Source organism: Sciurus vulgaris, assembly GCF_902686455.1.
Source record: "Sciurus vulgaris genome assembly, chromosome: 8".
NCBI lineage: Eukaryota > Metazoa > Chordata > Mammalia > Rodentia > Sciuridae > Sciurus > Sciurus vulgaris.
This window is the reverse complement of record NC_136468.1, coordinates 17,885,531-17,909,876: the sequence shown is the minus strand read 5'-3', so window position 1 is coordinate 17,909,876 and position 24,346 is coordinate 17,885,531. Positions and strand designations below refer to the sequence as shown.

The 24,346-nt window shown below is 38.5% G+C and overlaps 1 protein-coding gene across 3 annotated transcripts in view; it reads right to left on the bottom strand.

Moving 5' to 3' along the window:
* DGKI (diacylglycerol kinase iota) overlaps positions 1 to 24,346 on the bottom strand; it is a 432,523-nt gene that overhangs the window by 28,485 nt on the left and 379,692 nt on the right. For all 3 annotated transcript variants that reach the window (XM_079150095.1, XM_079150096.1, XM_079150097.1), the window contains one exon: positions 15,148 to 15,173. In XM_079150095.1, the coding sequence (XP_079006221.1) occupies positions 15,148 to 15,173 (26 nt within the window). The remainder of the gene's footprint in view (positions 1 to 15,147; positions 15,174 to 24,346) is intronic.

Below are 24,346 nucleotides of genomic sequence, written 5' to 3'. Positions count from 1 at the left end.
ATAAATAGATTTTGTTTCTAATGACAGAGTTAATCCTCAAATTCAATTAGTTCCTGCTAATTGCATGCACGAATGTATATGGGTTATTTCCATCTGCTGTAGAATCTTTTGGAAGCTCCTATTAGCATGGAAGATGTTTTCTGTTTGTAGAAAAACCAACAACCCTCATCTAGTGTTCCCTCCTGGCAGAAAACCTCTACCTTTCTGCCAGAGGCCAGGATGTGCTCCCTTCAGAAACAGTTGGTTCCATGTCTTTTATTCACCGCTGGAATTGGCTATAAACAGCACAGGCACCAGATGTCTGTAGGAAGCATTCCATTTGTTTATTTGTTGTTGCAAAATTGTTACTTAGTTGTTTCACATGTCTAAGTTCCATTTCTGCAATTAAGCCACAAGTATGGGAACCAAGTTTTTCTTTTTTAAATTTCTTTCTGTTTGTTTTATCCATTCTATAGCTTTCTCTGAAAACTCCATGGTACAGGAAATTAATAACATACTGAATAAGTACATGGATGATTCTCATGCCCTGGCGATTCAGCTGGTTACCATTTCAATAGGTCTTGAGTTTGGGATTGAGTAAGAGAGTCTAGGAACTAGAAGGAAACCTACTTTACTGGCCCTACTATACCTGAAAATCAAGTTTTGGAGTTCCAAGTATTTTCAAATCTCTGGACACTAATTATGTCTATTACATATGGCAAAGTGTCCTTGCAAAACTAGAAGTGTTTATATTATGAGTCAAATGAGAGCCCTATGTTAAGTAATGATATATGTTACTTCCTGGAATCCTGTTAATATGGCTTAGATGAGGGTTAAAGCAAAGTTCATGGGTTAATTAATTTGCTTGGATCACTGGGTAGCAAAAGCACATTCTTAAGTAAAGGGGTCAATGGCATGCACCCTCTCCACCATCACAGTGAGTCTCCTTCAGCCAGCTGAGTAAAATATGTATCAACAGTTACAAGGGGGACCAGCAGAGGTTCTTGAAAATATCTTCTTGCCAACCTCTGCAACTCAATATTAATGTTTTCTCTAGTGAAAAATTAATATTATCAACTTTGATCTAGTGGGTCAAATTTTTTATGTAGTACCACCATCTGAAGTAAGGTCCAACTGTTCCCTTAACACTAGAAAAACAAATTTGTTTCTAGCATCGATATTACAGAATCCCATTACCTACTTTTGTTCAGTAAATATTAATCTTACACAAACAGGGAGGACTTTTCATATTTGTCAAGGGTTTTAATCTGATTATACCTTACTAAATCCATGAACCCAAAGCAATTACAGTGCACAATAACACTCTTCTCCCTCCTTAACATTTGAAAGAAGTAATACACATTAAAATGCTCTGCATATTGCAAACTGATTTAGAAGTGTACAAGATTTAAAAAGGAATTCTAGTATTCTCTGAAGGTCCTTCACCCCCAGAATGCTGAGATAATTCAATTTAGATTGATTAACTTTGTTTATGTTTGCTGTCCTGGCATTTGAGTGATAAAGTTCTAATCTTGAGAGGAACTAGTAAATAAGGTCCTTCTTAGCCTCCCTGCTGAGGCAAGGTGACATGCGGAAGAGGAGGCCCTGCTGTCCTGTAGTTGGTACCCACTCCCTCAGAGGAACTGAGAGATGGCTGCCTGCAACAGTGGCCGCCATTCCTCCTATGACCGGTCTCCTTGAATTCGTCTTATGTGCTATAGCACTGTCCTTCAGGACTCTAAAAGGAACTCGGGTTAAAAAGGGGGCACAAATTTCATTCAGCCACAGCTGTAAGTAGAACTGATGTGGCCTGAGGGGATGATGGATGTTACTGGCTTGAACCAAACTTCAAGACTGCACAAGAAATGATGTTTAAGGTCAGGATCTAAGTACAGAAGAGGGTGTTGTAGAGCTCAGGAGGATTATAGGTTTATGGGTCATCTGGTCATTGGGCTGTACCTTAAGCACCTTATCGGTGCCTAGCAGAAACTGGCCACTCTGTAAGATGAAGGCCTTGTTAACCAAGAAGAATAGAGTTAATGAGAACACTTCACTGAACAAAAGTAAAGCCGAGGAGGAGTTAAGATAGCAAAGGTCACTTTCAGGGATTCATGATAACAAAACACACACATAGCAAGAATGTGCAGTTTTTGCAAAGACAGAATTTCTAGAGCATACTCTTCACTTATTAGTGTAAAGGGAGACAAGATCATTTGCTTGTAACTAAGTTAAAATAAAGCACTAATTGTGAACCTTCTCCACTTAGGTATTTAACACACGTTAACTGCAAGAACAGAAAAATAATTTTATTTCAAAAAGGGAAAAGTCTTAGTTTTCATTACATCAGGCTAAGTTGACTAAGCAATATCATGTCTTAGACACAAGAATGATAATGTAAATCATTGGCTCTAAACATGCTCTAAAGGTAAAATGCCAAGTAGAATAGGCTCTAGGGTATCAGCAACTCTTCAATGATACTTACGAAAGACCAGATAATTCTGTCTGGTGGCTGCAAAGAGAAATAAAGGCCAAGCCCTCATTCTTCATAGGAGTTCATATTCCCCTAGGAAAAAAAAGAGTAGCTAGAACGTTAACACCTCACACAGCCAAGTGTAGCCCCTGACTGCTAAAGAAATAAGGAGAATGTGGAGAATGATTTCCTGGGGAAGCTGTAAGAAGTTGTCCAAAAAGGGAAGATTTGTGTTGGCAGAAAAGCTGGAGTAGGGTTTTCTGAAGGGATGAGCAGCCAGTAGGGAGGCTGGAGGGGAGAAGTGATGGCAGCTTCACTTGACAAAGTGGGATGCCCTCAACAGAAAGAGGGACAAACAAGTCAGGAACGTAGAGACCCAGGGACTGGGTAGAGCACCTTCCAGACCTACAGAGGTGTAGACCCTCCCGGCACTCCATAATGTCAAGGAAAAGCATTCAGAAACTTCATTTTCAGAATATATCCTTGGCCAAGATTAACACCCTCTTCCTCAAAGACACAGGGATTTAAACAATGAGCAGAGAGATCCTTACAAATTCAGATGATTGAGGGACAGTGTCACGGGGTAGGCCGTGTTTTCCAAGAATGAGAAGAAGAAGCCCACAGGGTTAGTTAAGGAGGGTATGATGACTGGTCATGGTCAGAGAAAGAAAGCAAATAACTCATAGGGACAGAAATGGTTTGAGTAACTTTTGTGCAGTTCTATAAAATACTACCTTTTTTTTTTTTTGCAATGGTTGAAATAATTCCCTTCCACCTGCTAGGATGACAGGGAAAAGAAATGTCACCAGGTGAGGAAAACTGAGTGGATTGTGGCAGATTACAAATTTCCTTTTCAGTAAGTGATGGGGCTTTGCTTTGTCAGGAGCATAGCTAGAAGTCACCTAAGAGCAATGGATTCTGTTAACTTGTTAATGAACACGACCACCTGGGGCATCTATATACTAACCAAGTTGATCGTCTCTCTTTTCAGAAAGAGGTGTGGATGTAGAAGTTTCTCCCCAAACCTCATGTTCTCCACTGCAGAAAGGTTCAGAGGTGGGGCTTTTAGGACATGACTAGAGTATGGGGAACTATGACCTCATCAGTGAATCAATCCCTTTGACAAACTAATAACTTGAATGAACTACTGGGTGGAAACTATAGGCAGATGGGGCATGACTAGAGGAAGTATGTCACTGGGATGTGGCCTTGGGGGTTCTATCTGTCCCTGGACTCTTCCTGTCTCTCTTTCTCTTTGCTTGCCAGCTGCCATGAACTCAGCAGCCTTCCTCTGCCATGCTGTTCTGCCATGCTGTTCTGCCATCATGCTGTTCTGTTTTACCTTATGCCCAGAACAATGGAGTCAGCCAACCATGGACTGAGATCTCTAAAACTGTGAGCCCAACATGAACTTTAAGTCCTCTAGGTTGTTCTTGCCAGATATTTTGGTCACAGTGATGAAAAGTTAGAACCCGGCCCATGGTGAGTGGAAGCAATGGCAGTACCATTTGTCATCACAAGAAGAACCCATATTCAGAAATCCAAATATATTCCACTTAGACAACAACACAGAGGTGTCTCCAAAACACTTCCTCAAAATTTTAGGGGACAGTTTTGGTTTGTTTTTTCTTCATGTGTTTCATTGGTATGTCCGCTTCACTAATTCAGAGGCTTAAGCATACACAGAGCTGAAGAGGCCTTTGGGGGCTGATTGCTCAATGGGGAAACCTAGGATGGAGGCAAAGGCTTTGCCCAGGATTATCCAGGCTGTGGAAAGCAGAGTCACAGGAGGGGTCTGGTACCTCCCTCTCCAGACCCCAGCTCTTACCATGGTCAGTACTGCCAACCACAAACAAGTGACCAGAAGAAAATGTATAATCCTGATAAACCTAGAAAACAATAGGCTTTACTAGTCTAAAGAGTGACTGCAAATAAAACATCTGAGTTTTGTTTAAAGAAAAATATATTCCCATATGGCTATTGGACACTGATGGTTTCTCTGGCTCTTTCTCATACTTTCTGTCCTTTTCTTTTTTTGGAGGGGCAGGGATACTGGGGAATGAACTCGGGGCACTTGACCACTCAGCCACATCCCAGCCCTATTTTGTATTTGAATGAAAAAGTGAGTTGCTTAAGAACTCGCTTTTGCTGACGATGGCTTTGAACTCAGGATCCTTCTGCCTCACCTTCCAGAGCTGCTGGGATTACAGGCATGAGCCATCACACCTGGTTTCTGTTCCTTTCTTTCAGTGATATCTACAGGAACCCCATGTGTTCCCCATAGAGCTGGGGGTTTTACTTTCTTTTCTAATGTAATCCTTACAACAAACCTGCTACATATGTATTACTATTATCAACTCCAGTGCCAGGCAGAAGAAATTAAGGTTTAGTGACTATAAGCAATGTGTTGAAGGCCTCACAGTTAATAAGAAAGAAGGCCAGGATGGAGATACAGGATGGAAAAGATCTACCTGAGAGTGTGTACCTATAGCAGAGTTCTAAACTGCCTACCTTATCTGGCTGTAGGAAATGTCAAACAGCACATACCATGTACCATGTGTCACTAGGTGGTGACACCAGGTCCTCCTATCCTGACTCTTCCCTGTTCAGCCCAGAGGAATGCAGTTTTAGTTGTGTCCACAATCCATAATCTTCTAGCTCTGACAAGGAAGGTGTAGAACATCAAGTTGCCTTCCTGGGGAAAGGAAAGGCCATGACAATGACCTGCTTCTGACTATTAGGTGCAGATAAGCTGGTTGAGAAAGGGATACTGCATGATGCTAAGGGCACATCCTAAAATTTAGGGCACCCAATGGCCCAGAAAATCCTCACTAACATAGAAGCTGGAAAAATGAAGAAGCATTTAGTTGATATCATTATTCTGTAAGAGGGCTGAACTGATGAATGCCTTCCCAGCACCATCGGGACAATCTGGGCCTAAGTAGCTTTAACAGGCAGCCTGGGTAAACAAGACATAATCAGAAAAATGCCACCACAGTGCTGGAGCATAGAGGTGAACGCAGCACATCTATGACTGACCTGGGAGAGACCAACTCTAAAAGTAAGAACACATTCTTCTCTCTGCAATCGGTAATCACGGAAAGGCCCAAATTCAGGGAAACCAGCCATCAGCCAGTTCCTTGCAGGAGGAAGCTACCAAAGTAAAAGAAAATAAACTTTAGGAAGATCACCCTGAGGAGAAAGTGTTGATAGAATAATACGATTTTTAGTAAAGTGAATAATAGACAAATGGAGTATGAATTGTTCTCATATGAGAATCATAGTAGCACAACATCAGTGTGCCAATCCAGCCCCTTGATTACGTTGGTTGTTGATATAACTCAGATTCTATGACACACAGTAGCAACCCTAAATAAATGCAGTAACTTTTAAAAAGTAACCATAATTCAATTCTTCCTTTCTGTTATTATAAATGAGTAGGCAGAGACCAAGAGTCAGGGATTCCTCATTTTCTTTCCAGAGGCTATATTGATTTATCTGTGAGAATGAGATCTCTGAAAGTTTTGTTTGTTGCTTGACACATCATCTTTGATGCCCTTTCATCCTTCCACTTAGCTGCAAACCAGAAGGTCACCCTTCCTCCTTCAAAACTGTATTCCTTTCTTTCCTCTGTTATTGTTTTCTAATTTTTAATGTTTTCACTTAAATATTGCGAGTCCAACAGCAATCCATAGCAATGTTGCAGGTAAATCTTAGTCAAGCATATTCCCCTCTCACAAGCATACTTAGAATAGTCTTTGAAAGATGATTAGATAATTATCACCACAAAGCATTCCAAAACACCAAAAGGATCAAAAGGATTGTATGGCTACACGTAATGGTTACGATTTAGCACAGTGGAATGAGAGAGGATACAGGGGGCATGACCAGGTTTGAGGAAGCCTGGGGAGTTGCTTTGGTTTTTGTTTGCTTGTTTTTTTTTTTTTTTTTTTAATCAGCAGTGGATAATCTGTTGTCTTAGAATTTGTGAAAGAAGACTAACCAAGGAAAAGCATGCAGTCATTTTTATTCCTTTCACCCAGTGAGACGACTATCAAAGGCCATGCTTTCATCACATTAATGGCAGAGTCTCTTGGGCGATGGACCAGGATTGACCTATCTTCTACAACAGGGAACAATATTAATGAGGCTGCAATGAGATTCAGAGATGTGTACTGAACATTTCTGTTGGCCAACACCACATACTGCAGCAAATTGAACAGTAAAGACTTGTATAGAAAGAACCAATTGTGTGCCAGCACACAGCATAGACTAAGGCAATGTCTCTATTCATCGGGTTTATAATCAAATAAGAAGGGCACAACCATCCAGGAGAGAAAAAAATTGGAACACACTCAAAAAAACAGTAAGTGAATAAGGAGGGAGAAATTGTGGGCATTTCAGCTGTCAGGAAAATTTATCATTGTTTGTCCTTAGACTCCACAGAGGTGGTTCCAAGACACAGAAATTAATGAGCACTAAGGAGGGACCTGAATGAAGGACAATGAAGGTGGTCTACCAGAGGGATAGGAGGAGGTGACATAAACATTATGGCTGTGTGAAAACAAGGGAGACAGAGTCTGGGAGGGGTCTGCAAGCAGGGAAGCAGATCTAATTCACTAAAGCAATGTGAACTAAACCAGGGGGAGCATTAAAAAGTTCAGATCTAATTAGAAAACCAATGGGGAAGCCAATGGGGGGATTCCATAGTAAGAAACTGGATATGAGGCAAAGGAAGAATGTAATAGCAAGTTTGCATCAGATGACCCAAAGTCACCCCAAAGCAGTGTACTGTAATGTCCAATATTGAAAGCTCTTCCTAGCAAGGCAATTAGAGTCCTGTAGATGTTTCCCTCTATATTACTAGCCAAGTTTACGCATTCCATTTTAACTAATAAATAACTTATAGAAGAGGGAGAAATACCTAACTTTCTCAGTCCACTCTACTCTTCCAGTCACAGTAATGGTCTCCCTGGTGGTGATATCTCTTTAGGGAAATAGCTACCTTTCAATAACTCCACCTTTTAAAGAATGAGGACTATTGTCAAGAAATGGGAGTTTTGCTTCCTTGATTTTGAGGTATTGGGGTAGAAAAAGTGAATCAGAACTATATATTTGGATTTTTCTTCATTATCCAGAGTACAGTCCACTCAAACAGAAAAAAAAAGTCTTCATCTTTAATGATCAATTCCTACCCAACAACAATTCACATATTATGAGATCTCCATTTAACAAATAAAATCATTATTATATGAGCTCAAATGTGAGACAATGCTTTTGAGAAATATGCAGAGGAATGAATAAGATCTGCCTCCATATTACCTGAGCTTTTGTTCTATTCCATACTAACTGTGCCTTTGATTTTGGAGAAGTCACTTAATAGTTTTGTGCCTTAGTTTCCTCATCTGTAAAATGGGAATAATGGTAGTACATAAAGGATATTGTAGAAATAGCTCAAAAGTACATAAAGTCCTCCAGAGAACAGAAAAAGAGAAAGCCTTTCCTAATTTATTTTATGAAGCTAAAAGCATCATACATGTAGTACATAATAAAAAGAAAAATTAAAACCTAGTTACTGTCATGAACATAAATGTAAATATCTAAACAAAACATTGGCAAACCAGATTAGGCCCTGTATCAAGGATTCCAATATAATGACCAATTTGAGTTCATCTCATAAATATAATATTGGTTTCCATTAGAGAATCAATTAATGAAATACACCATATTTACAGATAAAAGTCCAAAAACATGTTATAACCTCAAAAGATAAAGGAAAACATATTCAATAAAATTCAACATCTGTCAAATTTGACAAATTTGAATGAAAGAAAATACCCTTTGTTTTGGTTTAGATATGAGGTGTCCCCCAAAAGGTCACGTGTGAGAAAATGGAAGGATTTTCAGAGGTAAAATGATTAGGTAATGAAGTGTAACTAAGCAGTAGATTAATATATTGATATGAATTAATTGGGTGATAACTGTAGGCAGGTAAGGTGTGGTTAGAGAAGGTAGGTCACTGGGGGCATGCCCTTGGGGTTTATATTTTGTACCTGGTAAGTGGAACTCTCTTTGCTTCCTCGTTGCTACTTTCCTCTACCACATTCTTGGGCCATGATGTTTTGCCTCACCTCAGACCCAGAGAAATGAAGTCAGCTAAATATGGATTGAACCTCTGAAACCATCGACCAAACTAAACTTTTCCTCCTCTAAGTTGTTCTTGTCCAGTCTTCTGGATGAAAAGCTGACTAAAACATCCTTAAAATTAATATCTACAAAATAACTACCAGCATCTACATCATGACCACTCCACGGTGAACTTCCAACTTAATGGTGACTCATGGGTGGCATTCATTTGGGATCAGGAACAAGGAAATCATACTGATTACACTTCTATTCAGTACTGCATAAAGGTCTAACCAGGGCAGAAAAGACCAGAAAACAGCATACAAACCAAACCAAAATTCTCAATATTTGTGGATGAAATTGCCTATAGAGAATTCTCTTCCCACAAAAAATCCCTTCAGATAACAATTATGAATTCAAAGATTAGAAGGGATTTTGATACAAAATAAAAAAGCAAGATATTAAAAGTCAATTGCATTGCGGTATGCTAGTAAAGATCACTTAGAAAATGTCATTTAAAAATACAACATATAAAATGTCACTAAAAACACAATAAATCTAGGGATATATTTGACAAAAGATGACCAAACTATTCATTAAGAAAATTATAAAATTTAATCAAAGGCCAATTAATATAGAGATACAGTTGGGAATGAAAATACTCATTATCCTAAGAGCATCAATTTTCTTTTTACCGATTTATAGACCGGTGCCATTTCCATGAAAAAAAAATTAACATAGAACTTGATAAGCTGATTCTAAATTTTATATGAAACAATAAAAAAAAAAAGCCCAAGTATAATCAAGACACTCCTGAAGAACAAATTTCATGGTCTGTTATCTGTCAGATATCATGATTTATATCAAAGTTAGAGAAATTAAAATAATGTGGTTTTGGTACAATAATAGACATAGAATCAATAAAACAGAAAGAAGGATGTAAAAACCCACATATGCAGGAAAACAGAGCAGGCTTTGCATGTAAGCAAAGGAAATGAATGATAATGAGATAGATGTTTATGTATAGGAAAGAAATCAAAATTAAATTGGACTTATTTCTCATCAAACTGCAAAATGATTTCTAAGCTCTTTTTTGAACAAATCCTATTTGTTTGTTTATTTATTTATTCATTTATTTTTACAGACTGCATTTTGATTCATTGTGCACAAGTGGGGTACAACTTTTCATTTCTATGGTTGTGCACGATGTAGGTCCATTAACAAGAAAGGCAGCTATAATAATTTTAGAGGACAATAAAGGGTAATATCTTTATGAGTCTACTATGAAAAATTTCTTTAAAAACATACTAAAGGCAGAGGCCACAGAAAAAATTAATAATTTTATTACATGCAAATAAAATATATCTGCTCATCAGATGAAACAGAAAAGAACTTGACAAGCCACACTGGATAAAATTTATAATGCATCTAGTCAAGAATAAAAATTAATCTGGAATACATAAAAGTATTTATGAATTATTAAGAAGAAGACAACTCAGAGGGGGATAATGGGTGAAAGAAAGAAAGAAACATTTCAGAGTAAACATAAATGGCCTATGATATATCCAAAGATGTTTGACCCAATGTGCAAATAGTGAATACAATTAAAATAGCAAGAGGATACCACTCATACTCCCAGGAGACTGGCAAATATTGTTGAATTGGTTAATATAGTGTAGACTAGGCTATGAATCAAGGGGAAGTCTTACCCACTGTATTTAGGAATACATACTAGAATGACCACTTTGGAAAACAGTTGGCCATTACCTTGTAAGTTAAATATGTGTAATCTGCCACCTAACTAAACCAACCCAGGTTTAAATGCTGGAGGAATTCTCAGACAGGGATGGACACTTGGAGGAGTTAGAGAAGAATGTCCATAGTGGTATTATTTGCAATAGCAAAGCATACAAACAAATAAAAACTCCTATGGTCTATATTGACATTCCTGGGTGTAGATTACATGCATAAGTTGCTGTATATTCATACAGGAGAAGATTATTTCGCATGCAAAATTAATGAAATGAATAAGATAGGTACCAGGGTCGAATCACCAAATGCTATTTTAAACGAAAGAAACAAAGCACCTCATTCAACTTGTAAAAGCTCAGAACAGGCAAAAGCATTTACATACACACATGTGGGATAAATACATGTGTGTATACAATCATATGCAAATTCACACGTGGGGTATGTGTATATATATATAATACACGTAAAATGGTAAAATGATCAAGGGAAACGAGACAGAAGAGTAATTAATTCTGAGGAGGAGAAGAGAGAACATGGTCAGAAAGGCAGATAGCAGGACGATCCCAGGTGGTCAAAATGTTTTCCTTCTTGGTAAGTGAACAGGTCATCACAGGAGTTCCTTCTGATTATTATTTAAACTGAGTAGAGGAATTTTAAACATTCTTATGAATATTTCTATTTTAGTAAATATATGTATCAGAGAAAAATGAGTTCAAAAGGGATGTCCCTGGTGCATCCAAGAGCTCTGGGCACCCTCCCGTGTTCCACTGACCACAGGGATGAACCGTGCACACTGGACGCAATTTTGTCCCTAGACACCAGATAATGCCCCATGCTGGTCTCCTGTGTTACTGCCAGGATGAAAAAGCTTGCATAGAGTTTGACAGCTGCCATTGCCAGCGTGTCTAGGAGGCAGGACAGGAGAGTGATGCCTGCCTCAGATGTTCCAGGGGGAATCAAGCAGCTTTCTGACACCTCCTTTCAAAGGAGTCGATTAATGCCTTAGAGTTGGTCAGGGACGATACATGAGCGGGAAAATGACCTTCCCTCAGCGTGCTGGCACAGGAGGCGGCTGCCAGGACAGCATTGTGAGAGGCCTGTAAAACAAGCAGGCCAAGATGACAGAGCAGAGCACAGGAGCTCGGAGCCCAAGGAGCCGCCTGGGCACAGGAGGTGGCTCCAGAAGCAATTTAAATGATGAAGTGACAGGCACTAAGTGCAGAGGAAACTCTGAGGACTGGGCGATCAATCACGCCGAGCTTATCTCCTGACAAGGCGTGGGACTCCAGCTTCCAGATGTAACATTAAAATGTAATGTTCCCACTGGGACCTCGCGTGGCAGGTTTCCCTGACGCTCCAGTTTCACTCAGTTCACTAATTATGAGAAAATGTGACATCGGTATTTACTTTTGCTACAGGGATGAATCTTTTCCAGTCAGAGGGAGAAGTTGTTATTTTTTGTTCTATTTTGTTTTGTCATTAAAAAAAATTACTTACACAGCAGTAAATAAACTCCTGTTAGAGGGAAGGAACATTTTTTTTTTTTCTAGATGATTCTATCAAACCACTTTAATGCTGACAATCCCTTCTTTCATTTCCCAGGGACATGGTGGATAAAAGAGCCAGAGTTTGGGTGTTACAACTAGGTTTGAAAATTAACTCTACCACGTACCAGCAATGTGACCTTAAGCAAGTTATTTAAGCACTCTGAGCCTGTTTCCTCAGCTGTAAAAGCTGGAGATGATGCATATATTTTAGAGTGTTCTTTGTCCAAGAGGAAATGAAATAATGGGGTTGAAGCATTTTAGCACATTGCTTTCAAATAAGTGCTCAATAAATTTTAGTTTTTCTTCTCAATGACCTTCTCAATGTCTATTATGTAAATAGACATAGTTTATATGTCATGTATGGCTTATATTGCCAATGCTATATGACCATGCAACCAAATCATGAAATGAGTCTTTACTTTAGTGCTACAAGTCAAATTATGTATATAACATTTTACTTTCTCTCACTCTGAGATAAAAAAGATTTCCACGAAGGGTTAAAATTAATGATAAGGTTTAAGGGAAAGTTCTTCCCTTAACTACTCTCCCTATCTTTTAACACTTCAAATGCCATATGCTATGATAAGCAAGCGTCTTCAGTAAATCCATGCTTCCTCTCTCACTGCCTGGATGCTAAAGAGTAGTAATGCCACGGTTGAGTTGCTTATAACAAATGATAAGGTAATTTCTCAGAAGATTTCCCACTTGAATTTACAACAATCTACATGATACAGAGTAGATGGGATTAGCCCAATTATACAGATAAGGAAAACAAACCCAAGAACAAGAGATGGTGAATGGCAAAGCCACTGTATTTCAGCTCGCTATAAAGGGTATCTGAAAAAAACAGCAAATGCCAGGGTTATTGGACTTTTCAAAATTAGATTTTCTGAAGAATAAAGTCTGTTTCAGTGATAGTCAAAGGGATCAGTTTCAAAGGAGGCAGGATCATCGGAAGAAAGTGAACCAAATAGAAAATCAAGAGCACAGGGTTTTATATTCCAATTTCACAATCCATTTGCCCGCCTCAAATTTATCACCCATAAATTTGAGAAATTTGATTCACCTCCCTTACAAGTGTATTGCAATGTCATTTTTGTGTACATGCTATGTAAGATTGATGGCATGACATTCAAGAGGTTTTATGCTAGTCATAGCAAACATAAAGTTCTAAAAATGTACACACATAAGGAAATGTATGTCAAGTATGGACAGAAAATCCCTGTAATAAAAAGATAAATACTAGGGATATAGCTCACTGATAGAGGCGCAAGGCCGTGGGCTCAATCCCTAGCACCACACACACATTTTAACACACATTTTTAGAAGCTGCAGAAGCAAACTATAGAGGTATGGGCATCCACTACATTTTTTGAAGTCACAAAAATATAACAAATTTCTAATTTGGATAACATTTCTCAACTGAATTACATATAACTGCTGTTAAAATAGTCAGTTCTGATGTGCTCTTAATACTGAGAGAGTCTGGTAGCTGCCACATTTCAAGACCTCAAAGGGGGACTGGGGAGATAGCTCAGCTGGTAGAATGCTTGCCTCGCAAGCACAAGGCCCTGAGTTCGATCCCCAGTACCAAAAAAAACCTCGAAGGACTGTCACATATGTTCAGTGATATCCAATAACCTCAAAAGAAGTCCTAGTGGACAACAGAAGTGCAATTGTACATTCCTCTCCCCCTTCCTTTTTCTCTTTTTCTTTTTAATGAGGTACAAGTTCTTACAGATAGGAAAGCAAAAGTAACTAAAGGCCATTAGGAGGAAACCTAGTCCAAAACAAAAACCAAATACAAGTTTCTAGTTTATCGCATGGACATGGAAGCTCAAGAACCTATAAATAGGCAATCAAAAACTTAGTCATACTAGCAACAATCAACAAAATAGCAATAATAATACCATTAGGTGGTTGATTACCTAATTCTGACTTAATGGGCCTGAACATAATTTTCCCTATGACTCTTCATAGAACATGATACAACTTCATTTCAATATTGGGACAGATTTTATGATGTGGCAGCAGGAGGGGCTGCCTCAAGCTCCCTCTTCATTTCCTTAATTCATTCATTTAATACATTTCAAATGTTTTATATTCACTGGAAACCACATCAAAGAACTCACAGTCCAAGATGGGAACTGGCTAGATAAGGAAGCAAATTTGCATGTTAAGCCTTAGCATGGAAATAAAATAATGTGGCACAATGATGAGTAGATCCAAAAGCTCTGAGAGGAAGAGGTAAGGTAGCAGAAACTGTCTGTGTGGCAAAGGGAGGAGTAGTTTCCTGCAGGAAGAACAGCAGGGGATAAAAGCAGGAGCTACCAAGAATACGGTGAGTTTCAGAAATTAGGTGTGGTTCCATATGGCTGAAGTATAGACATGGATCGAAGAAGAGAAGAAATAATCTGAAGTAGAAGAAAATGAAGATTCCATCATGTGAGCTTACTAGTCCACATTGAAATACATTATTGGAAGTTGATCACAGATGTGGTCTGCTGGAAAGTTTTCAACTCATAGGTTCTGACTATGAGCGGTTGGTGCCGCACACAGTGAACTAGAGGAAGGAGATATGTAGGTATAGATATGAGTTATAAGGCAATCTCCAAAGTCCAGGGAAGTCCAGGAAAAGACACAGAATCCCTGAACTAAAGCCTCACATGGATATTTGTAATGATATAGCATAATTGATGACTATGTAGCTATTTAAGGAAGTTTTAGAGTGACTGAAAAAAATAACTCTAAAGGTTAGAGGAGACATAATTAGACATTTTATCCCTTGAGTGAATCATTTGTCTCCTAAAATGTAAACTCAACTCAACTGGGTAACAACTCACATTTACTAATTTGCTTCATTTCAGATGTAGAACACTGCAAATGGGTGAAGTGGAACAAGTTCCCAATGTCCCATCTGGAGGGTCTGGGGGGATATCTACTATGAACTCCCATTGGAAGGATAGAAATCTGATTCTGAAATTTTGTGCCCAAAATCACAGAAAATTTCTGGTGGATGGGGACAAATCAGGCAGACTACACTGTTTCATGATATTTGTCAACCAACATGGTTGTAACAGATCCCAAAATAATACAAGATAGTAACTCCAGCTAGCATTAACTTTTGAAAGGTTTTTGACATTTCATAATAAAAAAATACAAGGTCAACATTTAGAGACATATTCTTAAACAATTCTTCACTCTGACAGCGAAACCCCCAAACCAGGGCTCAACTTTTAATACTGAATTAATATAAGCAAGATGGATTCTTACCATGATCTTCAGAAGAGACTGGTGACCTAAAAAGAGAAAATGTGCACAATAAATATTTTGTATATAATAAAGATTAACAATCATCACAAATGACTTCTTAGAAATGATACTACCAAAATTCAGTTAACTAGAAACTCCATAGAATGGACAGTGTAATTTAAGTACAGGTTGCATGATATATTGCAAATCAATAACCCCTAAATCTTACCTGGATCAGCTGGACAGTAGGGGTTACTAAAAGGTCAGTGTATGCATTGTGTCACTAGGCTTTGGCAAACTTAAGTAAGTCTGACCTTATTACAGAAAAAAGCAAATATAAATATGGTGTTGGGTGAAGTTCTGTGATATCACCTAGTACCCAGGGCCAAGCCTCCAGGGAAAATGCCAGGAGTGTAAGGGGCACTAGGTTATGAGTGTGTGTGTGTGTGTGTGTGTGTATAGGTAGAAAGAGGTCTACTCAGTCAAAAATGAGACAGACAGAAGTAAAATAAAAGACACATACCCTTGCCATTATTATTTTTTCCACTCTTTATGGAACTTTATGTTTGAGTAAGCTTGAGGTAGACCCACTGTGTGCTGGTTTTATTCCTCTATAACTATGAGAAATGGATAAGGCAAGAGGACAACCACTGGAGTTTTACCAACTTTCATAAACCAATGACTTTTATGTACCATCTGTGGGTTTGTCTCAAATTATGGTAGTCAAATATCAAATGAAGTATCATGTCAACCATAAAAGCATTTCACCCCCTCCACTGACCCCTAATTGAGATACTATGAGCAACGCAGTCACCGTTTTGTAGATTAACTCATCTGTCTCCAAAAATTACAGATTTAACTGCCAACTTTTTTTTTTCTAGGGAAAATTAGTGACATGTAACACTATATTCAGAGCTGTTGGGATGTTGAAGGAAAACACAGAAACTATACCCTTCCCTCATTCAGGAGAAATCCTCTTCTCTGAGTGAGTGCATACTATACTGTGTAACAGGACATTGACCAAAGATGGATTCAGGCAATAAAGCCTTCTATTATTATTTATTTATTTATTTATATTTAGGACATAATGATACATATTGGGGCGAGAATGATTCAGCATACAGTGATCGAACCACATCAATATGTACTGCAGCACAGTTCACAGTAGCTGAGCTATGGAGACAACCTGGACAGATGATTGGATAAATTGTGACAACTAGACATGGGGGCCATGTCTGTAATCCCAGCAGCTGGAGAGGCTGAGGTAGGAGGAGCACAAGTTCAAAGTCAGCCTCTGCAACTTAGTGAGGACTTAAGCAACTTAGAACCTGTCTTAAAATTTAAAAAAATTGGGGGCAATCCAAGATGGCGGACTAGAGGGTGACTGCATCTCCAGTCACTCCAGAACCCAGGATTCAAGAAGGGGAGGCACTGAGAGACTCGGACTAAAACAGAGCCACGGGGTGAGTCTCTCCCACCCGGTGAAGCGCTGCCCGGGTGGCAGGCCCGGAATCGGGTGGCTTATTAGAGTAGGGCAGGGCAGCTAGAGTCTTCCCCAAGCAGCTCTGCGCACTTTGGCGGTGGGCTCCTCCCACAGGGCCAGATTCTCCAGCATCTCGGGGCAGGCCCCCCCAGTGAGAGCCTTTCTGCACAGAACCAAGCTTCAAGTCCCTGAACCAGGGCGGCGAGTTCCTGCCCGTGGGTTGCTTCAGGGACCAGGACAGGGCAGCCAGACACTTCCCCAAGCAGCCCGCAGCCCGGGCCCCTCTGGCGGGAAGCGCCTTTCCAGGCTAGCTTCTCGGAGCAGGCCCCCCAGTGAGAGCGTTTCCACACAGAGCCACCACCAAGTCCTGGAACCAGTAGCGGGCTAGGGGCAGCTTTCCTTGGAAGCACTGCATTATCAAGTTACTCCAAGACATCAGGCTACTGAAGGCAGGAAGGTGAGATACTGGAAATCTACAGGGACACTATAAGCCAATAAAAGAATTCTGCAATATCACAAAGTCCCACTGACATCTGACTAATATGAGAAAACAAGGGAAGAAAATGTCCCAAACAAACCGAGATACTATATCAATAAAACCCAATGACAGCAGAGCAGAAGAAATGTCAGAAAGGCAGTTCAGAATGTACATAATTAAAACAATCAGGGAAGCAAACGAGGAGATGAAAGAGCAAATGCAGGCATTAAATGATCGCACCAATCAACAGTTAAAGGAGCAAATACGGGAAGCAAGAGATCATTTCAATAAAGAGTTAGAGATATTGAAGAAAAACCAAACAGAAATCCTTGAAATGAAGGAAACAATAAACCAAGTTAAAAACTCCATAGAAAGCATAACCAATAGGACAGAACACCTGGAAGACAGAACCTCAGATATTGAAGACAAAATATTTAATCTTGAAAACAAAGTTGACCAAACAGAGAAGATGGTAAGAAATCATGAACAGAATCTACAAGAACGATGGGATATCATGAAGAGGCCAAATTTAAGAATTATTGGGATTGAGGAAGGCTTAGAGAAATAAACCAAAGGAATGAACAATCTATTCAATGAAATAATATCAGAAAATTTCCCAAATCTGAAGAATGAAATGGAAAACCAAGTACAAGAGGCTTGTAGGACTCTAAATATACAAAATTACAACAGACTCTCACCAAGGCACATTATTATGAAAATACCTAACATACAAAATAAAGACAGAATTCTAAAGGACATGAGAGAAAAGAATCAAATTACATTCAGGGGGAACCCAATAAGAATATCAGCAGATTTTTCAATCCTGACCCTAAAAGCTAGAAGGGCCTGGAACAACATTTTTCAAGCCCTGAAAGAAAACGGATGCCAACCAAGAATCTTATACCCAGCAAAACTTACTTTCAGATTTGACGATGAAATAAGATCCTTCCATGATAAACAAATCTAAAGGAATTTACAAAAAGAAAGCCAGCATTGCAGAACATTCTCAGCAAAATGTTCCATGAGGAAGAGATGAAAAACAACGATGCAAATGAGCAACAGGAGGAACTAGCCTAAAGGAATAGCCAAATAAAGGGGAAAACAAATCATGTCAAAAAACAAAAATGAGTCAAATGACTGGGAATACAAATCATATCACAATAATAACCCTGAATGTTAATGGCCTGAACTCATCAATCAAAAGACATAGACTGGCAGAATGGATTAAAAAAAATTAAACAATTTGCTGCCTGCAAGAGACTCATCTCATAGAAAGAGATACCCATAGACTAAAGGTGAAAGGATGGGAAAAAACATACCATGCACACGGACACAGCAAAAAAGCTGGAATATCCATCCTCATTTCAGATAATGTGGACTTCAAGCCAAAACTAGTCAGAAGGGATAAAGAAGGACATTACATACTGCTTAAGGGAAGCATAAATCAGCAAGACATAACAATCATAAATATCTATGCCCCGAACATCGGCTCATCCATGTACGTCAAACAAATCCTTCTCAATTCCAGAAATCAAATAGACCACAACACAATAATACTAGGCAATTTTAACACACCTCTCTCACCACTGGATAGATCGTCCAACCAAAAATTGAATAAAGAAACCATGTATCTCAATAACATAATCAAAAATTTAGACTTAACTGACTTATATAGAATATACCATCCAACAAAGAGCGAATACACTTTCTTCTCAGCAGCACATGGATCCTTCTCTAAAATAGACCATGTTTTATGCCACAAAGCCTACTGTTAGCAAATACAAGAAGACAGAGATACTACCTTGTACTCTATCAGATCATAATGGATTGAAATTAGAAATAAATGACAGAATAAAAAACAGAAACTTCTCCAATACCTGGAGATTAAATAATACACTATTAAATGATGAATGGATAACAGAAGACATCAGAAGGGAAATAAAAAAATTCTTAGAAGTAAACGAGAACAAAGACACATCATACCAAAATCTCTGGGACACTATGAAAGCAGTACTTACAGGAAGATTTATTTCATGGGGCGCATTCAACAAAAGAAATAGAAATCAACAAATAAACGACTTAACACTACAGCTCAAAGCCCTAGAAAAAGAAGAGCAGACCAATACCAAAAGTAGTAGAAGACAGGAAATAGTTAAAATCAGAGCCAAAATCAACGAAATTGAAACAAAAGAAACAATCGGAAAAATTAACAAAATAAATAGTTGGTTCTTTGAAAAAATAAAATTGATAAACCCTTAGCCACAGTAACAAAGAGAAAGAGGGAGAAAACTCAAATTACTAAAATTCGGAATGAACAAGGAAATATCACAACAGACACGAGTGAAATACAAAACATAATTAGAAGCTATTTTGAAAATCTATACTCCAACAAAACAGAAAACCTCGAAGACATCAACAAGTTTCTAGAGACATATGAATTACCTAAACTGAACGAGGAGGACATACACAACTTAAATAAATCAATTTCAAGCAATGAAATAGAAGAGGTCATCAAAAGCCTACCAACAAAGAAAAGTCCGGGACCAGATGGGTTCTCAGCCGAGTTCTACAAAACCTTTAAAGAAGAGCTCATTCCAGTACTTCTCAAAGTATTCCATAAAATAGAAGAGGAGGGAACCCTCCCAAACTCATTCTATGAAGCCAATATCACCCTGATACCTAAACCAGACAGAGACACATCAAGGAAAGAAAATTTCCGACCAATATCCTTAAAGAATATTGATGCAAAAATTCTCAACAAAATTTTAGCAAATCGCATCCAAAAATATATTAAAAAGATAGTGCACCACGATCAAGTGTGTTTTATCCCAGGGATGCAAGGTTGGTTCAACATCTGGAAATCAATAAATGTCATTCACCATATTAACAGACTAAAAGTTAAGAATCACATGAATATTTCAATAGATGCAGAAAAAACATTCGATAAAATACAGCATCCCTTCATGCTCAAAACACTAGAGAAAATTGGGGTAGCGGGAACATTCCTTAATATTGTAAAGGCCATCTACGCTAAGCCCATGGCTGATATCATTCTAAATGGTGAAAAACTGAAAGCATTCCCCCTAAAAACTGGAACAAGGCAGGGATGCCCTCTTTCACCACTTCTATTCAACATCGTTCTTGAGACTCTGGCCAGAGCAATTAGACAAACCAAAGAAATTAAAGGGATACGAATTGGAAAAGAGGAACTCAAACTATCCCTGTTCGCTGATGACATGATTATATATTTAGAGGAACCTGGAAATTCCACCAGAAAACTCTTAGAACTCATAAGTGAATTCAGTAAAGTAGCAGGTTACAAGATCAATGCTCATAAATCCAACGCATTCTTATACATAAGTGATGAATCTTCAGAAAGAGAAATTAGGAAAACTACCCCATTCATAATAGCATCAAAAAAAAAAAAATACTTGGGAATCAATCTCACAAAAGAGGTGAAAGACCTCTACAATGAGAACTACAGAACACTAAAGAAAGAAATTAAAGAAAACCTTAGAAGATGGAAAGATCTCCCATGTTCTTGGATAGGCAGAATTAATATTGTCAAAAAGGCCATACTACCAAAAGTGCTATACAAATTCAATGCAATTCCAATTAAAATCCCAATGATGTACCTTACAGAAATAGAGCAAGCAATTATGAAATTCATCTGGAAGAATAAGAAACCCAGAATAGCTAAAGCAATCCTCAGTAGAAAGAGCGAAGCAGGGGGTATCGCAATACCAGTTCATCAACTCTATTACAAAGCAATAGTAACAAAAACAGCATGGTATTGGTACCAAAATAGACAGGTAGATCAATGGTACAGAATAGAGGACACGGACACAAACCCAAATAAATACAATTTTCTCATACTAAATTTTCTCATACTAATTTTCTCATACTAGGTGCCAAAAATATGCAATGGAGAAAAGATAGCCTCTTCAACAAATGGTGCTGGGAAAACTGGAAATCCATATGCAACAGAATGAAACTAAATCCTTATCTCTCACCCTGCACAAAAATCACCTCAAAGTGGATCAAGGACCTCGGAATCAGACCAGAGACCCTGCATCTTATAGAAGAAAAAGTAGGTCCAAACCTTCAACTTGTTGGCTTAGGATCAGACTTCCTTAACAGGACTCCCATAGCACAAGAAATAAAAGCTAGAATCAACCACTGGGATAGATTCAAATTAAAAAGCTTTCTCTCAGCAAAGGAAACTATCAGTAATTTGAAGAGAGAGCCTACAGAGTGGGAGAATATCTTTGCCATTCATACTTCAGATAGAGCGCTAATTTCCAGAATCTATAAAGAACTCAAAAAACTCTACCCCAAGAATACAAACAATCCAATCAACAAATGGGCTAAGGAAATGAACAGACACTTCACAGAAGAAGATGTGCAAGCAATCAACAAACATATGAAAAAATGTTCAACATCTCTAGTAATAAGAGAAATGCAAATCAAAACTACCCTAAGATTTCATCTCACCCCAATTACAATGGCGATTATCAAGAACACAAGCAACAATAGGTGTTGGTGAGGATGTGGGGAAAAAGGTACACTCATACATTGCTGGTGGGGTTGCAAACTAGTGCAGCCACTCTGGAAAGCAGTATGGAGAATCCTCAGAAAGCTTGGAATGGAACCACCATTTGACCCAGCTATCCCACTCCTTGGTCTATACCCAAAGGACTTAAAATCAGCATACTACAGAGATACAGCCACATCAATGTTCATAGCTGCTCAATTCACTATAGCCAGATTGTGGAACCAACCTAGATGCCCTTCAGTTGATGAATGGATAAAGAAACTGTGGCGTATATATACAATGGAATATTACTCCGCCGTGAAGAATGATAAAATCATGGCATTTGCAGGCAAATGGATGAAATTGGAGGATATCGTGCTAAGTGAGATAAGCCAATCTCAAAAAACTAAAGGACGAATGATCTCGCTGATAAGTGGATGAGGACATATAAGGGGGGGTATGAGGGGTTGGCGTTAGGGTTAGGGTTAGGTTTAGGGTTAGGGATAAGGAGGGTGGTAAGAATGGAGAAAGGAAGGACTGTATAAAGGGAAAAGAGGGGTGGGAGGAGTGGGGGGGAAGGGAAAAAATAATAGAATGAATCAAACAATATTGCCCTATGTAAATTTATGATTTTCAATTAAAAATTTTTTTTAAAAATTTAAAAAGGGTTGTGGATATGGCTTAGTGGTTAAGTACCCCTGGGTTCAATCCCAAATAAATAAATAAATAAATAAATAAATAACTTAAAAAATAAATACATAAATAAATAAATAAATAAATTTTACCCGAATAAATAAATAAATAACTTAAAAAATAAATTGTGGAATGTATATACAATGGAATGTCACTCAGTCATGAAGAAAAATAATTTATGACATTTTCTGGTAAATGAATGGATCTGGAGACTCATGCTAAGTGAAATAAGCCAGTCCCCAAAACCCAAAGGGCAAATGTTTTCTCTGATATGTGGAAGCTGACCCATAATAAGGGGTGGATGGGGAGGGAAGAACAGAAATCCAGTGGATTAGACAAGGGGGAATAAAGGGAAGGGAGTGGGGAAGGAAAGAGGAAAGATACTGTAAAGAATCTGACATAACTTTCTTATGTGCATATATGAATATACCACAGTGAATCTCACCATCATTTACATCCCTACTTAGAATAAGATATACTCCAGGCTTGTATAATTGTATCAAAATGGACTCTGCTGTCACATATAACTAAAAAGTACCAATAAGAAAATGAAACAATTTAAAAACAGAATGATTAAGCATATGTACACGGGGTCGAAGAAAAATTTTGGCTCCTTCGGCCTATTGATACTGCTGTACTGATTTGTAAATTAGTTTTTATTATGAAAATAAAGAGTAACGTATAAAGATATGGTAGGAGTGGGAAGAAAACCTCAAACCTCCAACAGTAAAATAGCAAAATGGCAAATATTTCAACCTCATGGGTCTGTTCAAGTAGACTTCTGCATGTGGAAACTACAGAGGATCCCAAGATTTGGTGCAAAGGAAAGTGGCATCTGGGACGTGAGTGTGGGAGTGGTGAGCAGGAGCTTGTCTGAACCTCTAAGCTCTAAGTGCCTGGGAAACACCACTGCGCCACTTTGCTCCCTGAGTGCTGGTTCAGTCACCCCTGGGATTTCCCCTTTTGCTAGCATCACACACTGGTCTTCCCACTAGGCTGTAATCCCCATGCAAACTGGAATTGGATCTTATTTAGAATAAGTGTGTCCTTGATTTCAGATATGCTGAATTGATTTAATTTCAGTACTTTCATGCTTATATTCAGACTCAGGAACATTCTGGATCTGGTCAAAAAAGTCATGATGTTACCTTCAAATGACCTTCAAGACAACTTGGCCTGATTCGAGTTCAGCTGTGAGAAAACAGGGCTTGGCAAAGAGCCTGAAGTTCCAGGCTGGCTATCATGTAGGCACTTTCAGAGGAAAAAGGATCCAACATACCCAACAACAGAGACACCCATAAACTGTTTTAATGCTAGGAAAAGTAAAGGGATGGGGTTTGCTGGATGGAAAGAGAAATAGAATTGGAAGGAAAATCTAAGGAGAAACATATTTGAATCAAGATGAGTCAATTGCTTAATCTACCTTATAAAATAAAAAGGAGTTTTAAGTGCGTAAAAAGGAGTTAGCAACAGTGAAATATCTCCACTCCTGGAGTTTTCAGATTAGAAACAAGCAAAAATATGTCTTGGGCATTTGCAATTAATTTCTCACAGAGCTTCAGGAACAAAGGAAAATCCATGCCAACAGACAACTGAATGTCTCAGGTAGGGAGCTCATGAAGCAGGGCCTTTGTTATAAAAACAAAGCACTAATATTACACTTGAAAAATTCCAGATGGCTCCATTAAAGTCCCAAGGGGATGCATTCTGCAGTATATGCAGGCAGTGGGGGAGAACTATCGATTTCAGAGTATTTTGTAAGGATTAGTCATGTTGAGTTTCTGTGCTGAATGTCTCCCACATGCCTGGATTTGTGAATTTTAAGACATATGGAGTACCTCAATCCTCACTCAGTATTTCACCTTTCACTGCAACAAGTCACTAAATTATACCAGTGAGACATGCACATCATCCATTATTGCTAGAAATGGGCATAAAAAGTTTTACAGACCTTAACTCAAGAGAAAAGAAATATTCTGAAATCAGCAACAGAAGTGGTTATTTTTAAAACTGAGGTTGAATATCAGGAACA